General features: G+C 39.8%; 1 protein-coding gene and 1 long non-coding RNA gene across 2 annotated transcripts in view; both read left to right on the top strand.

The window, feature by feature from the left end:
- The window catches only part of LOC144304132 (uncharacterized), a 72,080-nt gene extending 60,404 nt beyond the window's left edge, over window positions 1–11,676 (top strand). The window contains exon 4 of the long non-coding RNA XR_013371098.1: window positions 11,064–11,676. This is a non-coding gene — a long non-coding RNA (uncharacterized LOC144304132). The remainder of the gene's footprint in view (window positions 1–11,063) is intronic.
- Window positions 11,677–17,462: 5,786 nt separating this feature from the next.
- Window positions 17,463–18,000, top strand: LOC144304125 (transcription elongation factor A protein-like 8). Its single transcript, XM_077882597.1, has one exon. It carries the CDS (start codon window positions 17,607–17,609, stop codon window positions 17,958–17,960), a length of 354 nt encoding a protein of 117 aa, XP_077738723.1. The 5' UTR covers window positions 17,463–17,606; the 3' UTR covers window positions 17,961–18,000.
- The last annotated feature ends 3,374 nt before the right edge of the window (window positions 18,001–21,374 follow it).

Raw genomic sequence — 21,374 nt, 5'->3', positions numbered from 1 at the left:
GACTGAGCAGGGCCACCAGGGAGAAGGAGCCTCGGGATAAACAGCTCCCACTGAGTCGTGCACCTGGCAGGGGGCTGGGCAGCTCCCCCAGGTGCACACACCTGAAAATCAGCACAGCAGCCCCCCCCCCCCCCCCCCCCCCCGCTGCCCCAGAAGACCAACTGGAAGGACAGGAGAAGAACAAGTTCTTGACCAAGAAGTGCTGGAAAGTTCCAGGGGAAGTTGAGGGATTTATAGTATATAGAATCAGGGGATAACCCCCCCCCTTGTTTTCTGTTTGTTCCCCCCCCCCTTTTTTTTCCCTCTCTCTTTCTCCTTTTTCCACTACAACTTGTTTTTAGCCACTCGGCACTGAGCAAAATGACTAGAGAGAAAAACTCACCACAAAAGAAAGAATCAGAAACAGCCCTCTCTCTCCCACAGAGTTGCAAATTTTGGATTACAATTCAATGTCAGAAAGCCAATTCAGAACCACAATTATAAAGCTACTGGTGGCTCTAGAAAAAATACATAAACGATTCAAAAGACTTCACGACTGCAGAATGTAGATCTAACCAGGCTGAAATTAAAAATCAATTAAATGAGATGCAATCCAAACTGGAGGAACTAACGACTAGAGTTAACAAGGTTGAAGAAAGAGAGAGTGACATAGAAGACAAGTTGATGGCAAGGAAGGAAGCTGAAGAGAAAAGAGACAAACAATTAAAAGATCATGAGTAAAAAAAATAAAAATAAAAAAATAAAAAAAATAAAAAAAAATCATGAGTATAGGTTAAGGGAAATAAATTAAAGCCTCAGAGGAAAAAAATCTACATTTAATTGGGGTTCCTGAGGGCGCCAAAAGGGACAGACACCAGAAAGTGTACTTGAACAAATCATAGCTGAGAACTTCCCTAACTTGGGGAGGCAAACAGGCATTCAGATCTAGGAGATAGAGAGATCCTTCCCTAAAATCAATACAAATCGTTCAACACCTCGAAATTTAATAGTGACTTGTAAATTCCAAAGATAAAGAGAAGATCCTTAAAGCAGCAAGAAACAAGGGATCTAACCTTTGTGGGGAGAAGTATTAGGTTAACAGCAGACCTCTCCACAGAGACCTGGCAGGCCAGAAAGGGCTGGCAGGATATATTCAGGGTCCTAAATGAGAAGAACCTGCAGCCAAGAATACTTTATCCAGCAAGGCTCTCATTCAGAATAGAAGGAGAGATAAAGAGGTTCCAAGATAGGCAGTAACTGAAAGAATATGTGACCTCCAAACCAGCTCTGCAAGAAATATTAAGGGGGATTCTGTAAAAGAAAGAGGAAGTGCAAGGAAACAATCCACAAAAACAGGGACTGAATAGGTATCATGATGACACTAAATTCATATATTTCAATAGTAACTCTGAACGTCAATGGGCTTAATGACCCCATCAAAAGGCACAGGGTTTCAGACTGGATAAAAAAGCAGGACCCATCTATTTGCTGTCTACAAGAGACTCATTTTACACATAAGGACACCTACAGCCTGAAAATAAAGGTTGGAGATCCATTTACCATTCAAATTGTCCTCAAAATAAAGCTGGGGTAGCCATCCTTATATCAGATAAATTAAAGTTTATCCCAAAGTCTGTAGTAAGAGATCTTTTCACGAGTAAGATACTTTTCACGAGTAACCTCCAGCAGGTGCACGCATGTATGCACACGGGCATGCATACACATGCAGGGAGGAAAGTTTGTGGACCTTGTATTTTCAAGGTTTCCTTATGATCAGGGCATCTGAGGGGCCTCAGCTGTGAGGGGTCTGCTTCTCCAAGTGGAAAAATATTCAGTTAACCAGGTGCTGAGAAACAGAAGTGCGGGTCAAATACATCAGGTGAACTAAGATGTAGATGTAGATCTAGATCTAGATAAGTATCATCCAGAGTTTTAGTACATTACACACACAAAAAATTAGTAATATCCCTATGACCTTCAAAGCATCCACACACACTTCCCATCTGTGGGCGCAGAAGCGCCTTCAATGGGAACAAAGTAAGAATTTTATATCAGAAGGAAAGAAATTTTATATCAGAAGGACTTATGAACACATATAATGCCTCCTCAACCTGAAAAGCAGGAAAGGATAATAAATAGCAAAAATCAGATAAAACTACTTCTATTATAATAGACACCATACTGCAAGTTAAACGTGATAGAAAACATGCAGAACAGACATTTTCCAGGTAGATGAAATATGAAAATGTATTGAACTAGAGAACCATCTACACCTTGTTTAGAGCTTATATCTCAATATCCCATAATATAACGTTATTATTTTACAGTAACATAAAATAACATTTTTGTAGTTTGAATAACACTTTTACTATAGAGGGATACTATATCACACTTAAGGATCTATCCAACAAGAAGACCTAACAATCATGAATATTTACGCCCCAAATGTGGGAGCTGCCAAGTATATCAATCAATTAATAACCAAAGTTAAGACATACTTAGATAATAATACACTTATACTTGGTGACTTGAACACAGTGTTCTCTACAATCGACAGATCTTCTAAGCACATCTCCAAAGAAACAAGAGCTTTAAATGATACACTGGACCAGATGGATTTCACAGATATCTACAGAATTTTACATCCAAACGCAACTGAATACACATTCTTCTCAAGTGCACAAGGAGCTTTCTCCAGAATAGACCATATACTGGGTCACAAATCAGGTCTTAACTGATACCAAAAGATTGGGATCATACCCTGCGTATTTTCAGATCATAATGCTTTGAAATTAGAACTAAATCCAAGAAGAAGTTTGGAAGGATTTCAAACACGTGGAGTTTAAGGACCAACCCGCTAAAAGATGAAAGGGTCAACCAGGAAATTAGAAAAGAATTTAAAAGATTCATGGAAACTAATGAGAATGAAGCTACAACCGTTCAAAATCTTTGGGATACAGCAAAAGCAGTCCTGAGGGGGAAATACATCACCAATACAAGCATCCATCCAAAAACTGGAAAGAACTCAAATACAAAAGCTAACCTTGCACCTAAAGGAGCTGGAGAAAAAACAGCAAATAGATCCTACACCCAGCAGAAGAAGAAAGTTAATAAAGATTCAAGCAGAACTCAATGAAATAGAGACCAGAAGAACTGTGGAACAGATCAACAAAACCAGGAGTTGGTTCTTTGAAAGAATTAATAAGATAGATAAACCATTAGCCAGCCTTATTAAAAAGAAGAGAGAAAAGACTCAAATTAATAAAATCATGAATGAGAAAGGAGAGATCACTACCAATACCAAGGAAATACAAACAATCTTAAACACTTATTATGAGCAGCTATACGCCAATAAATTAGGCAATCTAAAGAAATGGACGCATTTCTGGAAAACCAAAAACTACCAAAACTGGAACAGGAAGAAATAGAAAATGTGAACAGGCCAATAACCAGGGAGGAAATTGAAGCAGTCATCAAAAACCTCCCAAGACACAAAAGTCCAGGGCCAGATGGCTTCCCTGGGGAATTCTATCAAACGTTTAAAGAAGAAACCATACCTATTCTACTAAAGCTGTTTGGAAAGATAGAAAGAGATGGAGTACTTCCAAACTCGTTCTCTGAGGCCAGCATCACCTTAATTCCAAAACCAGACAAAGACCCCACCAAAAAGGAGAATTATAGACCAATATCCCTGATGAACATGGATGCAAAAATTCTCAACAAGATACTAGCCAATAGGATCCAACAATACATTAAGAAGATTATTCACCTTGACCAAGTGGGATTTATCCCTGGGACACAAGGCTGGTTCAACACTCGTAAAACAATCAATGTGACTGATCATATCAGCAAGAGAAAAAACAAGAACCATATGATCCTCTCAATAAATGTAGAGAAAGCATTTGACAAAGTACAGCATCCATTCCTAATCGAAACTCTTCAGAGTGTAGGGTTAGAGCAAACATTCCTCAGCATCTTAAAAGCCATCTACGAAAAGCCCACAGCAAATATCATTCTCAATGGGGAAACACTGAGAGCCTTTCCCCTAAGATCAGGAACACGACAGGGATGTCCACTCTCACCACTGCTATTCAACATAGTACTGGAAGTCCTAGCCTCAGAAATCAGGCAACAAAAAGAAATAAAGGCATTCAATTTAGCAAAGAAGAAGTCAAAATTTCCCTCTACACAGATAACATGATCCTGTACATAGAAAACCCAAAAGCCTCCACCCCAAGATTGCTAGAGCTCATACTCCAATTTGGCAGCATGGCAGGATACAAAATCAATGCCCAGAAGTCAGTGGCATTTCTATACACTAACAATGAGACTGAAGAAAGAGAAACTAAGGAGTCAATCCCATTTACAATTGCACCCAAAAGCATAAGATACCTAGGAATAAACCTGACCAAAGAGGTAAAGGATCTATACCCTAAAAACTACAGAACACTTCTGAAAGAAATTGAGGACAACAGAAAGAGATGGAAAAATATTCCATGTTCATGAATTGAAAGAATTAATATTGTGAAAATGTCAATGTTACGCAGGGAAATTTACACATTGGATGCAATCCCTCTCCAAATACCATGGACTTTCTTCAGAGAGTTGGAACAAATCATCTTAAGACTTGTGTGGATTGGGATCCCTGGGTGGCGGAGCAGTTTGGCGCCAGCCTTTGGCCCAGGGCGTGATCCTGGAGACCCGGGATCAAATCCCACGTTGGGCTTCCGGTGCATGGAGCCTGCTTCTCCCTCTGCCTGTGTCTCTGCCTCTGTGTGTGTGTGTGTGTGTGTGTGTGTGTGTGTGTGTGTGACTATCGTAGATAAAAAAAAAAAAAAAAGACTTGTGTGGATTCAGAAAAGACCCCAAATAGCCAGGGGAATATTAAAAAGGAGAACCATAGCTGGGGGCATCACAATGCTAAATTTCAGGTTGTACTACAAGACAGTGTGGTACTGGCAGAGAAACAGACACATAGATCAATGGAACAGAATAGAGAATCCAGAAGTGGACCCTCAACTTTAGGGTCAACTAATATTCGACAAAGCAGGAAAGACTATCCACTGGAAAAAAGACAGTCTCCTTAATAAATGGTGTTGAGAAAATTGGACAACCACATGCAGAAGAATAAAACTAGACCATTCTCTTACACCATACACAAAGATAAACTCAAAATGTATGAAAGATCTAAATGTGAGAGAAGAATCCATCAAAATCCTAGAGGAGAACACAGGCAACACCCTTTTTGAACTTGGCCACAGCAACTTCTTGCAAGGTACATCCATGAAGGCAAGAGAAACAAAAGCAAAAATGAACTATTGGGACTTCATCAAGATAAGATGCTTTTGCACAGCAAAGGATACAGTCAACAAAACTAAAAGACAACCTACAGAATGGGAGAAGACATTTGCAAATGACCTACCAGATAAAGGGCTAGTATCCAAGATCTATAAAGAACTGAACTCAACAGCAAAGAAACAAACAATCCAGTCATGAAATGGGCAAAAGACATGAACAGAAATTTCACCAAAGAAGACATAGACATGTCCACAAGCACATGCGAAAATGCTCCACATCACTTGCCATCAGGGCAATATAAATCAAAACCACAATGAGATACCACCTCACACCAGTGAGAATGGGGAAAATTAACAAGGCAGGAAACCATAAATGTTGGAGAGGATGCGGAGAAAAGGGAACCCTCTTACACTGTTGGTGGGAATGTGAACTGGTGCAGCCACTCTGGAAAGCTGTGTGGAGGTTCCTCAAAGAGTTAAAAATAGACCTGCCCTACGACCCAGCAATTGCACTGTCGGGGATTTACCCAAAAGATTCAGATGCAGTGAAACGCCAGGACACCTGCACCCCGATGTTTCTAGCAGCAATGTCCACAATAACCAAACTGTGGAAGGAGCCTCGGTGTCCATCGAAAGATGAATTGATAAAGAAGATGTGGTCTATGTATACAATGGAATATTCCTCAGCCATTAGAAATGACAAATACCCACCATTTGCTTCGATGTGGATGGACCTGGAGGGTATTATGCTGAGTGAAATAAGTCAATCGGAAAAGGACAAACATTATATGGTCTCATTCATTTGGGGAATATAAAAATTAGTGAAAGGGAATAAAGGGAAAGGAGAGAAAATGAGTGAAAATATCAGTGAGGATGACAGAACATGAGAGACACCCAACTCTGGGAAATGAACAAGGGGTAGTGGTAGGGGAGGTAGGTGGGGGTTGGGGTGACTTTGTGATAGGCACTGAGAGGGACACTTGGCAGGATGAGCACTGGGTGTTATGCTATATATGTTAGCAAATTGAACTCCAATAAAAATAATTAAATAAACCATTTTTTTAAAAAAAATAAATAATGTTTTATACTTAAAAAAAAAAAACAAAAGAAACTGAAATGAAAAGAAATAGAAAATTTGAACAGACTAATTACTAGTAACAAAGTTGAATTGGTAATCAAAAACTCACAAACACAAGTTCAGGACCAAATAGCTTTACAGGTAAATTCTACCAAGTATTTAAAAAATAGTTAATATACCTATTCTTCCAAATCATTCTAAAAAAATAAAAGAAATGGTATTTGTCTTATTCAATTTCTTTCATCAATGTCTTAAAGTATTCAGAGTGTAGGTCTTTCACTTCCTTGGTTGTATCCAGTCAAACCATGGGCCACAGCTTATAGATTTGTTTAGACTCGTAGCTCTAAACATTTCTCCCCCAAGCAAAGTGAACAACCAGGTACATTGTTTATAAAGTTCTGCCCACTGGCAGTATTTTTCTTCACCACTATCCTTTGAGAATGTCCCAGAAAGGAGCTATAATGCTGCAGCTGTCACTTTTAATGACTGCATATCATGCAGAACAATCTGTCAATCAGGCCTGAATTTTGTTTTCAGTCAACTGAAATCACCATGAGACTATAGGTATGAATGGGAGAAAGAAGGTAATATAGCAACCGTGGGAGCCCTGGATAGTTAGACCAATTAATTCCTCAGGCTAATTGTGCCTTCAGGGTCTGCTTAAACCTGATTTTGTATGTTCCACTTCTGTTGTAAACGTAGTGTTGCTATGCATGCTCAGTTTCATGGTTTGTTGGGTCAGTCAACACCAGTTTACGATGCAGCTCAGGTCATATGATAACTTGTTGGCACATGGTTATGCATTCAGTCTCTTCTAGGGCCTGGTAGCAGATCAAGAGCTATTCCTCAGAATGAAATTAACTATCCACAGAGGATGATAGAGCTTCATCCCAAAATGCTAAGTGTTTGTGCTGTGATTCGCCTCTAGGGGCCTACCAAAGGCTCTAAATGAGATCTCTTCCAATCAATGGCACTTCAAGCACCGTTACATCTGCCGGATCAAATGGCCAGTGACAGAGAAGTTTGCATAGAAAAAGGTTCTCTTGCTCTGGGTAACCCTCAAAGCTAGCACCTTTTTAAGTTATTTGGTAAACGGGCTACAGTAGCATGTGCCAATGAAGATACACTTATTGCTTCCAAAATCTACAAGACCCATTAAACATTGTGCTTTTTCAGTGGTAGGAAATCTAGGTGCAACCACTTCTTTTTCACCTTAGTAAATATTCTCACACACCCCATATCACTGGATTCTTAGAATTTTCACTTAAGTGGAAGGATTTTAAAGTTCTGTAATATTTACTTCCTACCCTCTAATATGCAAATGTCTTACCATTATTTTTAAAGTAGTTACTACTTCCTGACCACCAGGTCCAATCAGCATAATATCATTAATGTAAAGAACCAGCATAATGTCTCAAGAAAAAGGTGATTAATCCCTCTGTACTAAATTATGACATATTATGACACAGTGAGGTCTTAAGGTAGAACAGTGAAAGTATATCACTGGCCTTGCCACCTGAAAGCAAACTGCTTCTGGTTGTTTTTCTTTTCTTTTCTTACTAACAAGTACAGAGTAAAATGCATTTGCCAAATCAATAGCTATATATTAGGTACCAGAGGATGTGCTCAAACAGAGAAGTCACATCTGTAACATTGGCTGAATTTGGAATCACCACCCAAGTTTGTAACAATTCTGGTTCTCCAAGATCCATCTGTTTTATGTGCAAGCCAAATAAGCAACTTGAATAGCGACATGGTTGAAATTACCATCCTTGTGTCTTTCAAGTCCTTCATAGTGGTACTTATCTCCAGAATGTGGCATTGCTTTTGGTTTACTATTTTTGTAAGTAAAGGCAATACAAGTTGCTTTGCTCTATAGGTCAGGGAACTAATGTGGAGATTTTGCCTATTACTAAGTAGATCTATTACCATCACACATTCTAGAACTGAGGAAAGAACCAAAGGATGGGTTTGGGATTCACTGGACCCACTGTGAGATATACCTTAGCTAAATCCCATTACATTACTTCAACTAGCCCCTACTGTGACTGGTGGACCCGTGGCCATTTCCCGGTGTGACTGTGCATTGAGGAAAAGGAAACAGACTTCTCAGGAATTATTATTAGACAATGGTCCTCAACGTCACTGTGGTCTATTTAGGGAATGCTGGGGAAAAGATTAAAAGTGTTCAATCTGGCAGTGTAGGAAGGTGATTTCTCAAAGGGACCAAGACTCCATGAAATTTTTGATCTGTACACTGGCTCAAGCCTGGAAATTGAATGCCCATTACTTTTGTGTGTGAGATTCAAGTTAAACTTTACCATTTAGAAGTAGACCCTCTACTTTAATAGAACAGAAATTTACCAGGCTGCCCATTTGTTTCTTCTCTGGGGATATCATGATCAACTAAACAACAACACACATCTTTGCAAGTCAAAATATTCTGATTACTGCCTTGGCTTTACTGTCTACTTTGGTAGCTATGCTTACCCTGTATTTGGTGATTAAGTGTTGCCAGTAAGCTCCTACCACCCCAGGATCCCATTATCTCCCATTGCATTTTGAGATACTAGTTGTATGGCAGCAGTTCCCATTGTAATTTGATTTACAACAAGTTGACTACAGAACTCTTCAATGATGCTCTCAAAATTGAGTTGAGAATTGTGTCCTCTAGACCCTCTTGGGTAAGTGAGAAGGTCCTACCTTATAAAGCTATTCTAATATTCCATTTTCTTTAAGGCTTTGGATACCATCTTCTATAGTATATCAAGGCAATTCTGGCATTTCAATTTCATTTAGTATAGGCCACCACCTTTCAGTCTATGTTTCAGACAAAATACTAGAAACTTTCTAGTCCTAAAACATTGGACCCGGAATTAAGGCTTAGCCATATCAATAGGTTCAGACTGATCCAACTTTATATTCTTTCCATCACCATCCCACACTGAGATCCTTAGAGATCTCCTTAGAGTAGAAATTGGACAGAAAAAAAATCATGCAGTTATGTTTGTAGTATACCTCCTCATGGGTCACTTGTTTATCTCATCCTTTGGGAGTTTCTAGAACCTGAGTCTAGTTTGTTTCTAGATTTGGAAATCAGGAGAGGTGGCAGGGCCAGGTCTTATTTTTTTTTTTTTTCCAGGGCCAGGTCTTAAAGAGAATCAGCAGTGCCTATAAAGGAAAGTATCTCAAGCAAAGTGCTAACCTTCTCAGATGGGTAGAAAGGCAGCTTCTACTGTCAAGAAGACTCATTTAGGGGTTTGATATCTCCAGTTTGTTGGGATTTGCCCAAATGTCTCCATTCCAATATTTGGAATCTCATTCTTTATCAATGTACTCACATTAACAGAAGATATCCTGTGAGGTTGGGAATTCAATTTGCATTGAGATTTGGCCCTTCATAGGATGAGACTCTGGGTTTGGTTTTCAGAAGTTTTGGCCCTATAGCTACAGTAGGCAAAGGTTTCTTTAAGGACAGATATGAAAATTTTCAGGATTTTATATAGAGTTTTAGCTGGCAATTTAAAGCCTTGAGCAGTTTTCACTTCTTTAGGACAGTCAAAAGCATTTGGCCAACCCCATTATACTTCCTAATTTGACAAAAATGTGTTACAGTAGCAAATACATGGTCATCTAGAACCTCACCTTCTATATGTATTTGATTATTAGTATCCAACTGTGCTAGTACCCCATTGCAAAGGCTGGCTATGCAACTTCAAATCCATAGGAAAAGCTTTTAGGAAACTCAGAATAGAACTGAAGCACAGCTGAAACTTCTGTCCATGAGTAGAATTACTTCATCAGAGAGGCCGCAGGTCTGCTTTTAAGACCATTTAACTAATTGAATTAGGCTCATTAGATTGATTTTAAGTAAGTGATATTATCCTGAACAATGAATTATGGACTTAATCACACCTATTGATTACCTTTCCAACAACACCTAGATTAGTCTTTGAATAATTGAGGACTGTAGGCTAGCCAGGTTAGCATATAAAAATTAGCATAGAGGAATAACAGGGAGTAGGCACTTTTTTAAACCTCATTAATGAAATGCATTTATTTGTGATTGGGGGAGTTGAAGGTCTATAATTTGTGGTATGGTGCTGAGCCAGATTGCAGAGGATGAAAAGTCAGAAGGAAATAAAGAAATAAGTAGAAAGACAGACTTATTTATGGGCTGAGAAAGAGACAAGTGGGGCTGGAGATCTGAAGAGAATGCATAACTGATGAGTTAAGTGTTAGGTGGGAAATGTTAAAAACATTAAAACACTAGAAAAGTTGGCCTTGACCCCAGGATATCCTGAGATCAGAGGGAAGAACAATCAGATGCAGTTGAGTTTTATACAAAGGATGGGACGAAGGAGAAGGGATACAAAAATTGAGGCGGCATGGCAAGTGGAGTTTTGGAACTGTTGCAGAGGATGAGCAAAGAAATATAGTCCTTTGTAGCCAGTTTACTGAACTCGTCTGTACTGTGAAGTACAAAATAGGAAATTGAACACAACATGATAGAGGTCAGGGAATAAAGTAATACTCTCTTTACTCAGATGGTCCCAAACTTTCATAATAACTTAAAGTGACCTGAGTCCAGTTAGGGTAAGAAAGGGAATATGTAAGAACTATGTAAGGGAATATGTAAGAACTATGTAAGAACTCACTTCTGGTAATGAGGTACTAAGCATGTTCACTCTTCTTCCCTCTTGTTTTAGCTCCTCATATGAAAAGTCAAGAGAAGAAGTTAGAGATGAAGAATAGAAGCCTTTTGGGGCTTCCTGGGAGCGACTACTGAGCTTATTCAAGGGACTTGTGATACAGTCACCTGACTCCAGAGCTACATCTACCAAGTCTCCAGCCATATTCTACTCTGCTCTTTCTCTAGAGTCAACCTTCCCCATGAAGTATGGTCAAAGTTATGAACTGGTCACATTGAATAGTGACAGGAGCTGACAGCTCTACTTGTCTCCCTTGTCTTGCCACCTCTCTAAATACTTCCTGGATTCCTCAACCAACTTCATTACTTGTTACATTTTCACCACAAAGTTTTGTGGAAAGAAAAGCAAGCATGAACAGTACTGCATTACCAACTCAGAACCAAAATTCAAGACAATAACACTGTGTATGTATTGAATCCGGATGGGAGGGCATGATGGAGGGAAGATGGACCAAAAAAATCTTTCATAACATTTCACTTCTATTTGGGGGAAAGACACTTGTTATAGCCATAAAAATGTAGGTTTAACGCACATGAATAGAATGCATAACTACCAAAACTAGCAAAAGAAAATTTGACTTACCCAATGGAGAGCAAGAAAAGAAATAAAAGGAATTAGCTAAAATTATTCAACATAAAAATTTATGTAAAGAATTTGGTCAAGTTTGCTATAGCATATGTTGTTGGTGCCCCATCTATGTCACCTCCCACTTACCAATTCTGTGCACATCATCCAGCATCTTTGTTTGCCCAAAGTCCACTTAGAATCAAAGCAGTCGTGGGAGACTGAAAAATGTCAGGAAATCAACACCCCCTTGGAATAACCCTCAAGCAATGAATGATGGGAAATAGTATATAGAGATCTTAGATCCCCTTGGCTCAAGTTGGAATGATTCTGAGTCACGTGTGGCACCTGAGCTTCCCAGCAGAATTAAACTTCAGTCATTTTCATAGCAACAAACTTGATAATGCACTCTATTTCTGAAATAAGGAAAATGCCAGTAAGGGATGAGAGATTGAGACAGCAAAGGGAAGGTAATCAACAAACCACAGATATTTGAAAACTGGCTTCAGATTCTATTTCTGGGGCTGCCCAAACTAACCCAATCGGCTACAGAAATGATCTTTAAAATGAGATATTTAAGAAAAGGATTCCAAAAGTGAATTATTTGCTAGTCAAGTAGCAAAAAGGGGGCTCTAGGCTGGTAAAAAAGCAGGGTAATAACCCTAGCACACTGTTGCATCACAGTTACTATGAGTCAATTGTAAATTTAGATACAACATAGAATAGTAGTAGGAGGCTAGAGCAGTATTCTTAGGTTTGGAATGTGGTACCTCTAGAACACAAAGAAACCTAAGAGGCTTTGTGCTTCTTTCTCTAAAATAGGAGATAAAAGAAACAGTTGTTTATGTTGGAATGATATCCTGGAACACCCGTAACCATTGAACCCCAAAATCTTCACTGAAGGAGGAGGTCCCTAAATCTTCATAGGGTTTCTCCCTCACCATCTGATGCACTTGTGTTTTACCAAGGCCTCCAGCATCCTAGCCACCTCTTGTTTTTCCTAGTTAGTCACTCATGATGTTTTGATGTAATAGATCAGCGTAACGTTCTGTGGGATGACCAAGTGGTCCAAATCTCTTCAGACTATATTATCAAATAAATTGTAGAGTTAATATAGGCCAAAGGCAAAACTGTCCCTGAATGTTCTTTTATATTGCATATGAATGGCCAACTGTCTGATGTTCTTTTCTAATCAGAATACAAATATGCATTTACCAAAACAGCCCATATCACACACTTAAGTCTATATTAATCTTGTCTATCAACGATAGACAGCCATCTAGAACAGTGACTACAGTTGAGACTAGTACTTACCTGAGTTTACACTTGTCTACTACTATCCTGCAGTATTCATGTGAGCTCTGAAGGGGTCAGACTTGTGAAGTCCATGGAGTTATGATAAGAACTACCAATGCTGCATTATTTTTAATCTCAACCGTGGCACTTATATTACCATCCCTTCTTTGGAAGGATTTCCAGCATCTTCAAGTTGGCCTATAGGTGGAGAAGGCTAAGAACTCATTGCAGGGGTGCTATAAGTTGTCACTTATTTGCAGGGAATAGAGACATGATTACTGGGCTGGTCCAGAGAAAAAATGACCCACCATAAACTGACCTTTGGCCAGGACTGCATTCATAACCTGGCCCTAAAATGCCCCTACCATAACAGGGGAGCCATGAGGACACTCTGGATCTCTAATGTCAATGGGGCTTAGCCAAAAGAATCAAGACTACTTCTCTGATATAATACATGGTATGTTTGAGAAGTATCAGCTTATGCATTTCCCTCTACCAGTACATCATCTTAATTCACCACCAGAGAGACCATTTAACAATTGGAACCTTAGCTTGTGGCAGGGCTGTCTGTGCAAGTATTAACAATGATAAAGTTCAGGGATCCCTGGGTGGTGCAGCGGTTTGGTGCCTGCCTTTGGCCCAGGGCACAATCCTGGAGACCCGGGATCGAATCCCACGTCGGGCTCCCAGGGCATGGAGCCTGCTTCTCCCTCTGCCTATGTCTCTGCCTCTCTCTCTCTCTGTGTGTGTGACTATCATAAATAAATAAAAATTAAAAAAAAAAACAATGGTAAAGTCCAAATGATCTGGACAGTGAACAACCCATCCTAAATCTAGCCTGAGTATAATATATCATCTGCTTTCTTGGACCACTCCTGGTACCAACTGTCTTAGGCTGGGTTCTCCAGACAGATATTGAGAAAAGTTTGATATTTATTAGAAATGAAAAAAAAAAAAAAGAAAGAAATGAACAGGTATGTAAGGGAGGGGTAGGTAGTGGAGTTGGTCAGAGGGAAAAGTTGAATTGCAATGGAGACCTGAAACAAACTTCACCCAAATCCAGAGAGAGTTCTGGAGAATGTACAATTCATTAGACGTATCCCACGGTGGATGAAAATGGCTGGGTCTTTATACTTCTAATAGAATCAACCATTTGATTAGAAGAGCACACTTTTGAGTAAAGTGTCTCTGTGGGTGAGGCAAAGTTTGAAAGGGCAAACAAACAGCTGGAGATTATACCCCTAGTAGCTGGGATTTTGAAGTGATTCCTCAAAGGGGAATCTAGAGGGTATTAAGCTGAGTCAAATAAATCAACTAGAGAAAGACAATTATCATATGGTTTCGCTCATTGTGAGTTGTGGTAGCAAGGGGAAGATAGAAATCTTTGAGAGATTTAGTGTTGGCTGTCCAATGCAGCCCAAAACATTGATGACAAAAAGGAGCACTATTATAGCACTGAGTATTCCGTGGATAGCATAGGGCTGTAGAATAGCAGCAGCCACAAGTCAGCATTTAACTGGCAGAAGCAAGGTAGGTATAATTACTATGAGAGGCAGTACCACTACAGTGATGATCAGGGTTCTGACCCACATTGACCTGCAGGCCAAAGTCTTACCACTGAGAAGTTCATGCTGATTTTGTCTCGTTTTTCCCTCCCTACCACAATCCTGTCTTGTTTCTTAAATTCCACAGATGCGTGAAATCAAATCATATCTTTCTCCGACATATTTTGCTTAGCGTCATAACCTTTAGTTCTATCCATGTCATTGCAAATGCTAAGATTTAATTTTTTAATGGCTGAGTAGTATATACATCTCACATCTTCTTTATCAATTCATTTGTCAATGGACATCTGGGATCTTTCCATAGTTTGGCTACTGTGGACATTGCTGTCAAACATTAGGGTGCATGTGCCCCTTTGGATTACTATGTTTGTATCCTTTGGATAACTACTTAGTGGTACAATTGCTGGGTTGTAGGGAAGCTCTATTTTTAACTCTTTGAGGAACCTCCGTGCTGTTTTCCAGAGTGGCTGCACCAGCTTGCATTCCTACCAGCAGTGTAAGAGTTCCCCTTTCTCTGCATCCTTGCCAACATCTGTTCCCTGAGTTGGAAATTTTAGCCATCCTGACTGGTATGAGATAGCATTTCATTGTGGTTTTGATTTGTATTTCCCTGATGCTGAGTGATGGTGAAGCATTTTTTCGTGTGTCTGTTGGCCATTTATAACAGACATTTTATCCATAATTCTGATGTTACCACAAACTTGGATTATAGGTAACTCTCTCTGGATGATTCCCTAAATTACCACCACTGAACTTATGTACAGCCAAGAAACATCCATAGAATTCCCCTTTCAGGAGCACCTGGGTGGCTTAATCAGTTAAGTGTCAGACTCTTGACTTTGCTCAGGTCATAATCTCAAGATCATGGGATTGAGCCCTGAGTCAGCCTTGTGCTCAGCAGCGAGTCTGCTTGAAGATTCTCTATCTCTGTTTCTGTCTCTGTCTCTCCCTCTTCCTCTGCTCCTTCCCCACTTGGGCTCTAAGTAAATAAATCTTTTTTTAAAAAAATCCCCTTTCACAAAGCACAATGCTTATAAACTCCAAGATTCATTTTTGTACCATCTCATTTCATTTCTGCAAGAGACATTCCCTTTTCCAATATCACATCAGTTCTCACATCATTCTACCTATGCCACTTTCTCATGCCACTACTTATTTTACAATATATTGCCTATTTCCAGTTGGACATCACATTTGTCTAAAGTCAGGCATGTTGGTCAGGGTTTGGAATTTTACCCTTCCTGCAAGCTAATAAGCTTGCTTGTTACCATTTTATGGATGCTCAGTGAGACCACAACCAAAACTATTGTTGCTTGGGAAAGGGGGAAGGGAAGACAGAAAGAAAGGAAGGAGAGACGGAGAAGAGAAAAAGTGCCATGGGCTCCATCTCGTTGCTTATCAGGGATGCTAATAACATCCCACCTGCCACTACAACCACAAGATGCCACAGTTTGAGCCACAAACACTGGGCAGCCAGAGGCAATATTCATCTCCCCAGTGGGCTTCTTGAAGCTGCTGCTGTTGGGGTCCGGCTTGAACGCATCTCCCAGGTGACGCTGAGAGGACCCCTGATCCATGAGCATGAGCCTTTGGCTCAGGTCCTGATCTCGGGATCTGGGATCGAGTCCCACATCAGGCTCCTTGCGGGAAGCCTGCTTCTCCCTCTGCCTATGTCTCTGCCTCTCTCTGTGTCTCTTATGAATAAATAATTTAAATGTAACAGACAAAAGAGACATGAGAGACAAGAATTTTATACTAATAGCAAAACAAGCAACATAAGCATGTTGGTTCCACGTCCCTACGCCTCCCTAAATCCCATGAGAAAAACGTGGCAGAACCTAGGCATAGGTCACAGGCAGTGGGTTTGCATTGCAGCCAAGGAACACTCAATTTCAGAAACCCACTATTTTAGAGCAAAGGGTAAAGAAACCTGTTCTTTTCCCTGGAAAGAGAACATTCTCATCCTTCAGAGTTGCTCACTGAAAATACAACTCAGACTTGGTCCAGGTCAAGAATGATCAGGGCTTTGCATTCTTGGAATACTCAAACACATATAGGAACACTCAAGACCCATAACTGAGCGGCAATGAACTCTGAGAGATCATTGCTTCTCCCAACAATTTGCTTCCAGTTGATCTGTCATATATAATTCATAGTCCATATGGGAAATTTCATTCCTGATGCAATAAGCTAAGAGAAAACTGAAAGGGTGCCTGGGTGGCTCAGTTGGTTAAGTGTCTGCCTTTAGCTCAGTCATAATCTTGGGGTCCTGGGATCAAGCTCTGAGTTGGGCTCTCTGCTCAGCAGGAATCTGCTTCTCCCTCTCTGCTCTCAAATAAATAAGATCTTAAAAGTAAAAAAAAAGAGAGAGAAAGGTTAACTGAAAGATTTCCTAAGGCTTGTTCATCAGGTTTCTGACATTTTAGTGGTGAGAAATAATTTAAGATTATCTTCCCTCCATGTTTTCTGCCCTGGGATTTTTGTTCTATAGTGAACAATCTCTACCAATGACATAGCATTCACTGAAATCTGACCCAACTGAAATATAGATTAACTCCTGCAGCAAGTTTTGCCTATAACAGCATATGAAGGCAATTCTTTGGGGAGGGGAGTTATTTTCCAAGTAATCTCCATTTATATAATGTGTGACCTTGGAGAGCAACATTAGAGATTCTTATTCTCACACTGCTTTGTTTCTCTCACTGCTTATTCTATGAACTCAGACTTTACTGCAATCAATGTGTCTTCTATCCTAGTGATAGATTATTTTAGAGATGGAAAATAAGCAGTCATTTGCCTTGCTGTAGTTGTAGTTATTTTTAAATGTTATGTTAATATCATAATTATGCCTATTTGTAATATTTAATATGAAAGTAAAAATTAATTTTCCTTGTTAAAATATGCTAATATTGAAAAGACTATTCAAGTTTGTTTTTGTTTATGAGAAGGGGCCTAGGCTCATTGATGACGCGATCTTCACGTGACCAGGAGTCGACGTGTGCAGAAGTCCTTATAGTCCAGGGCCTGTTTCCCAGTAGCAGCTCCGTATTACTGGAGGAAAGTGCCCCGGATCCTTTCAGGATTATTCAAAAGAAATACCAGAAAAATATTCAACATGCAAAAGTCTTGTGAAGAAAATGAAGGAAAACCACAGAACATGCCAAAGACCGAGGCAGACCGCCCTTCAGAAGATGTACCACAGGAGGGAGAAGGAAATCCTCAACCTTCTGAAGAAGGTGTAAGCCAGGAAGCAGAAGGAAATCTTAGAGGAGGGCTGATTCAACCTGGCCCAGGGTTTAAAGAGGACACTCCTGTGAGGCATTTGGACCCTGAAGAAATGATAAGAGGAGTAGATGAGTTGGAAAGGCTTAGGGAAGAGATAAGAAGAGTAAGAAACAAGTTTGTGATGATGCATTGGAAGCAAAGACATTCACGTAGCCGTCCTTATCCTGTGTGCTTTAGGCCTTGAATTCTTTTTTGTCTGATATTAAAATCTGGCCCCTGCTTTCTTTCTGTTAGCGTTTTCTGATGTATCTCTGACCTTTGTTTTACCTTTAATCATCTGGTGGAATTTTGTTTTAGGTAGCTTCCTTGTTACCACCATCTCACTGGATTTTGTATTTTGACCCATTCCAGAGGTCTGTTTTTCAATTGGAAAGTTTAACATATTTGCATGGAAATATATTCATTCTATATTGTAAAGTAAAACAGAACAGGTTACAGAGCAGTATATTTAGTACCAGTTCACATGTAGGATTAAATCCCAAATTTGTGTGCGTGTGTGTGTATACATACATACATATATCAAAAATTTGACTGCTTAAAAAAAAAAAATGAGAAGGGGCCTAGAATAATATCAACTGTGGCCACTATTGTACATATTACCTAAACCATGCCCTGTGAACTTTTAAAACAGAAGAAGTTACATTTCACAAATACCAAATGAATACACTTCTCAAATTTGCTCACACCTACCTGCTTCTTGGTGCTTGACTGCAATGGAGAGTCCCAACTGCCATCATCTTCTCATCTCCAGCTCTATCAGTCACCTATGATTCCCCCCAGAGAGAAGACTGGACTCTGACCCTGTGTCCATAGCATCTACTGTGGCAGGAGACACAAGAACCCAAGCCCAACCTGATAAGATCCAGAGTCTGCAGTTTCACTTACCATTGTGGACTTGGGCAAAACACCATGCACTGTGGAGAATGCAATCTAGCTTTTCCAGCATTCCTGCAGAGGCCAAGTGACAACCTCAAAATGCAGGAGATTTGACACCAATAGGAAATAAGGGTAAGTGGAATCCAGCATGTTATCCCACCTTCATTCCTCCATACCAACCACAAGGAACCACCATACTTTGGAAATAGATGTGGTGGTAGATATGGAGATTCTTGAACCAGACTCTGCTTCAAGTAAGGGCTTGATTCTAAGCTGGAGAAGTACTATTATCAGACAGCCCCTAAGTGACAGCTGCAGAGAACTCCTTTTCCTAAGGTTGCACTCTCCCAGGGAAGCCTGCATTTGGTGTCTGGCCACTGAGTCCTGACAGGACACTGATGAGCAATATTAACTCCAGAGCACCCCACCCTGTTGGTCAAGGTTTTGGCCTGAATCACATTTCATTTTCTCTCTGCCTAGCTCTACCTCCTTTCCTTTCCTTTCACAGGTGGACATTCTTGAACCCAATGTCCCTCAAACCAATGACTTCAAGAGAATCCAAGCCATGAGAGAGGTCATATGGGATCAATGAGAGAATGACCAGTTTGGTAACACAGCACCTTTTTGCTTTTTCTGAAACTCAGGGATATCAGAGTTAGAGCAGAAAAGCAGAACAGAAAGCACAAAGTAGAATGTTAAGCTGACCTCTGTGATTTCTAAGAATTCTGGTTAGAGTAAAATTGCCAGGCTTGGATTCTTTGGATACTTGCATTTAATAATCAAATGTCTGATACCTTAAGCGTTAAGTATGTCACTTTTAAAGCAAAAAGTTGGAAAATTAGATAATGGTAATGTATCAACAAAATAGTAGTATATAGTTAAAAATCAAGATCATTACTTATCTTAAGGTCATTACCTAATATGAACAAGTTTCACTTCACCAGAAATTAATTTTAAGTTTATTAGATTCATAGAGGCTTAAGTTTACAACTTACTTTAGTTGAAAAATTGAGAAATTGATCAATCTACCAATACTATTGGAATTTTTTTTAACTCCACATTTACCATGGTAAGTGTGGTCATCTGTCAAACATTACAATCTTATTGACTATATCCTGTATGTTATACTTTTCATCAGAAATTTTATTTTTTTAATTTTATTTATTTATTCATGAGAGACACAGAGAGGCAGAGACATAGGCAGAGGGAGAAGCAGGCTCCCCACAGGGAGCCTAATGCAGGACTCTATCCCAGGACACCGGGATTATGCCCTGAGCCAAAGGCAGATGCTCAACCACTGAGCCACCCAAGCATCCCATCTTCAAAAATTTTAAATATGCTCCACCCCACAAAATGTTTTCATTTTTTCATTCCATCTGCATGACATAAGCAGCCATATGTATTCTTATAAAGCTATGATCAGTTCAAGTCACCCAACACCTTTTATGTGCATTCCTTCTACTCCTTCCACACTTTTAATCCCAGTTCTTTTGTTTCTTAAAGATTTTATTTGAGAGAGATAGACAGTGACAGAGATAGTAAGAAAGAGCATGAGCGGTGGGGAGAGGGAGAAGCAGGCTCCGCACTGAGCACTGGGAGCCCAACGTGGAGATGGATCCCAGGACTCCAGGATCATAACCTGAGCTGAGGCAGATGCTTAACTGATTGAGCCATCCAAGCATCCCCAATCCCCCCTTTTCTGCCCTAGGGTCACACACATCTTCTCCCAATAAACTAATGTACCTAAGTTTTGTCACAGGATTTTTCTAGGAGAACATAGGTTAAAAAAAAAAAATCTCAGAAGCACAAAAATTCATTTTCTAAGCAATGACCCCCCCTCCCAAAAAAGGACTAATATTCTGTATAATAGCCTATCTGCCCACTGCATCCAATAATCAATATATCAAGCTCTACTGGGTATCAGGCAGGTGTGATCGTAGACACTGAGGGATACAGCAATAAACAGTAAGTCTCTGCCCTCATGGAGTTTGAACTGTAATGGTGGAGACAATCAGGTAGTACTGTGAGTACTATACAGGAGACAACAGGTTATGGACTGAGGAGTGAGAGGAAGGAAGCTATATTAAATAAGGTTGCCAATAAGAAAGGCACATGTAGATTACTGGAGTCTGGCATTGACTATTACTGAACGATTACGTTTTGAAATATTTGCTGTCATTTTCACTTCCCCTTCTTTTACTTGGCACACTCAAATAGCTTTTGTGCACACATCTGGTTATTTGTATGGTTTCCATGTCTGGGTTTAGCTCTAAGCCCAAATAAAAAGGTGGTGACTTTTACCACTATTATTTCATTATAGAATGCAAGTGACAGAACACACATACTGTGGTGTGAGAAAGTGGGTGGTCTGAGACTGTTAAGTGCTTAAGGTCTTCCAGCATGTAACAGAGACCTGCCTCACTTTAAGATCTATTTTGTCCAAATATCATATGGTTTCACTCATACATGGAATATAAAAAATAGTGAAAGGGATTATAGGGGGAAAGGAGAGAAAATGAGTAGGAAATATCAGTGAGGATGACAGAACATGAGAGACTCCTAACTCTGGGAAATGAACAAGGGGTAGTGGAAGGGGAGGTGGACGGGGTGACTGGGTGACGGGCACTGAGGGGGCACTTGATGGGATGAGCACTGGGTGTTATACTGATGTGGGCAAATTGAACTCCAATAAAAAAAATATACAAAAAATACAAAAAAAAAG

Source organism: Canis aureus, chromosome 33, assembly GCF_053574225.1.
Source record: "Canis aureus isolate CA01 chromosome 33, VMU_Caureus_v.1.0, whole genome shotgun sequence".
NCBI lineage: Eukaryota > Metazoa > Chordata > Mammalia > Carnivora > Canidae > Canis > Canis aureus.
Note: the sequence above shows the minus strand (reverse complement) of the source record. Positions and strands in the feature narration are given on the sequence as shown.

Coding starts and splice junctions, on each gene's coding strand:
- LOC144304125 (XM_077882597.1), top strand. CDS start 17,607: ATGCAAAAGTCTTGTGAAGAAAATGAAGGAAAACCACAGAACATGCCA.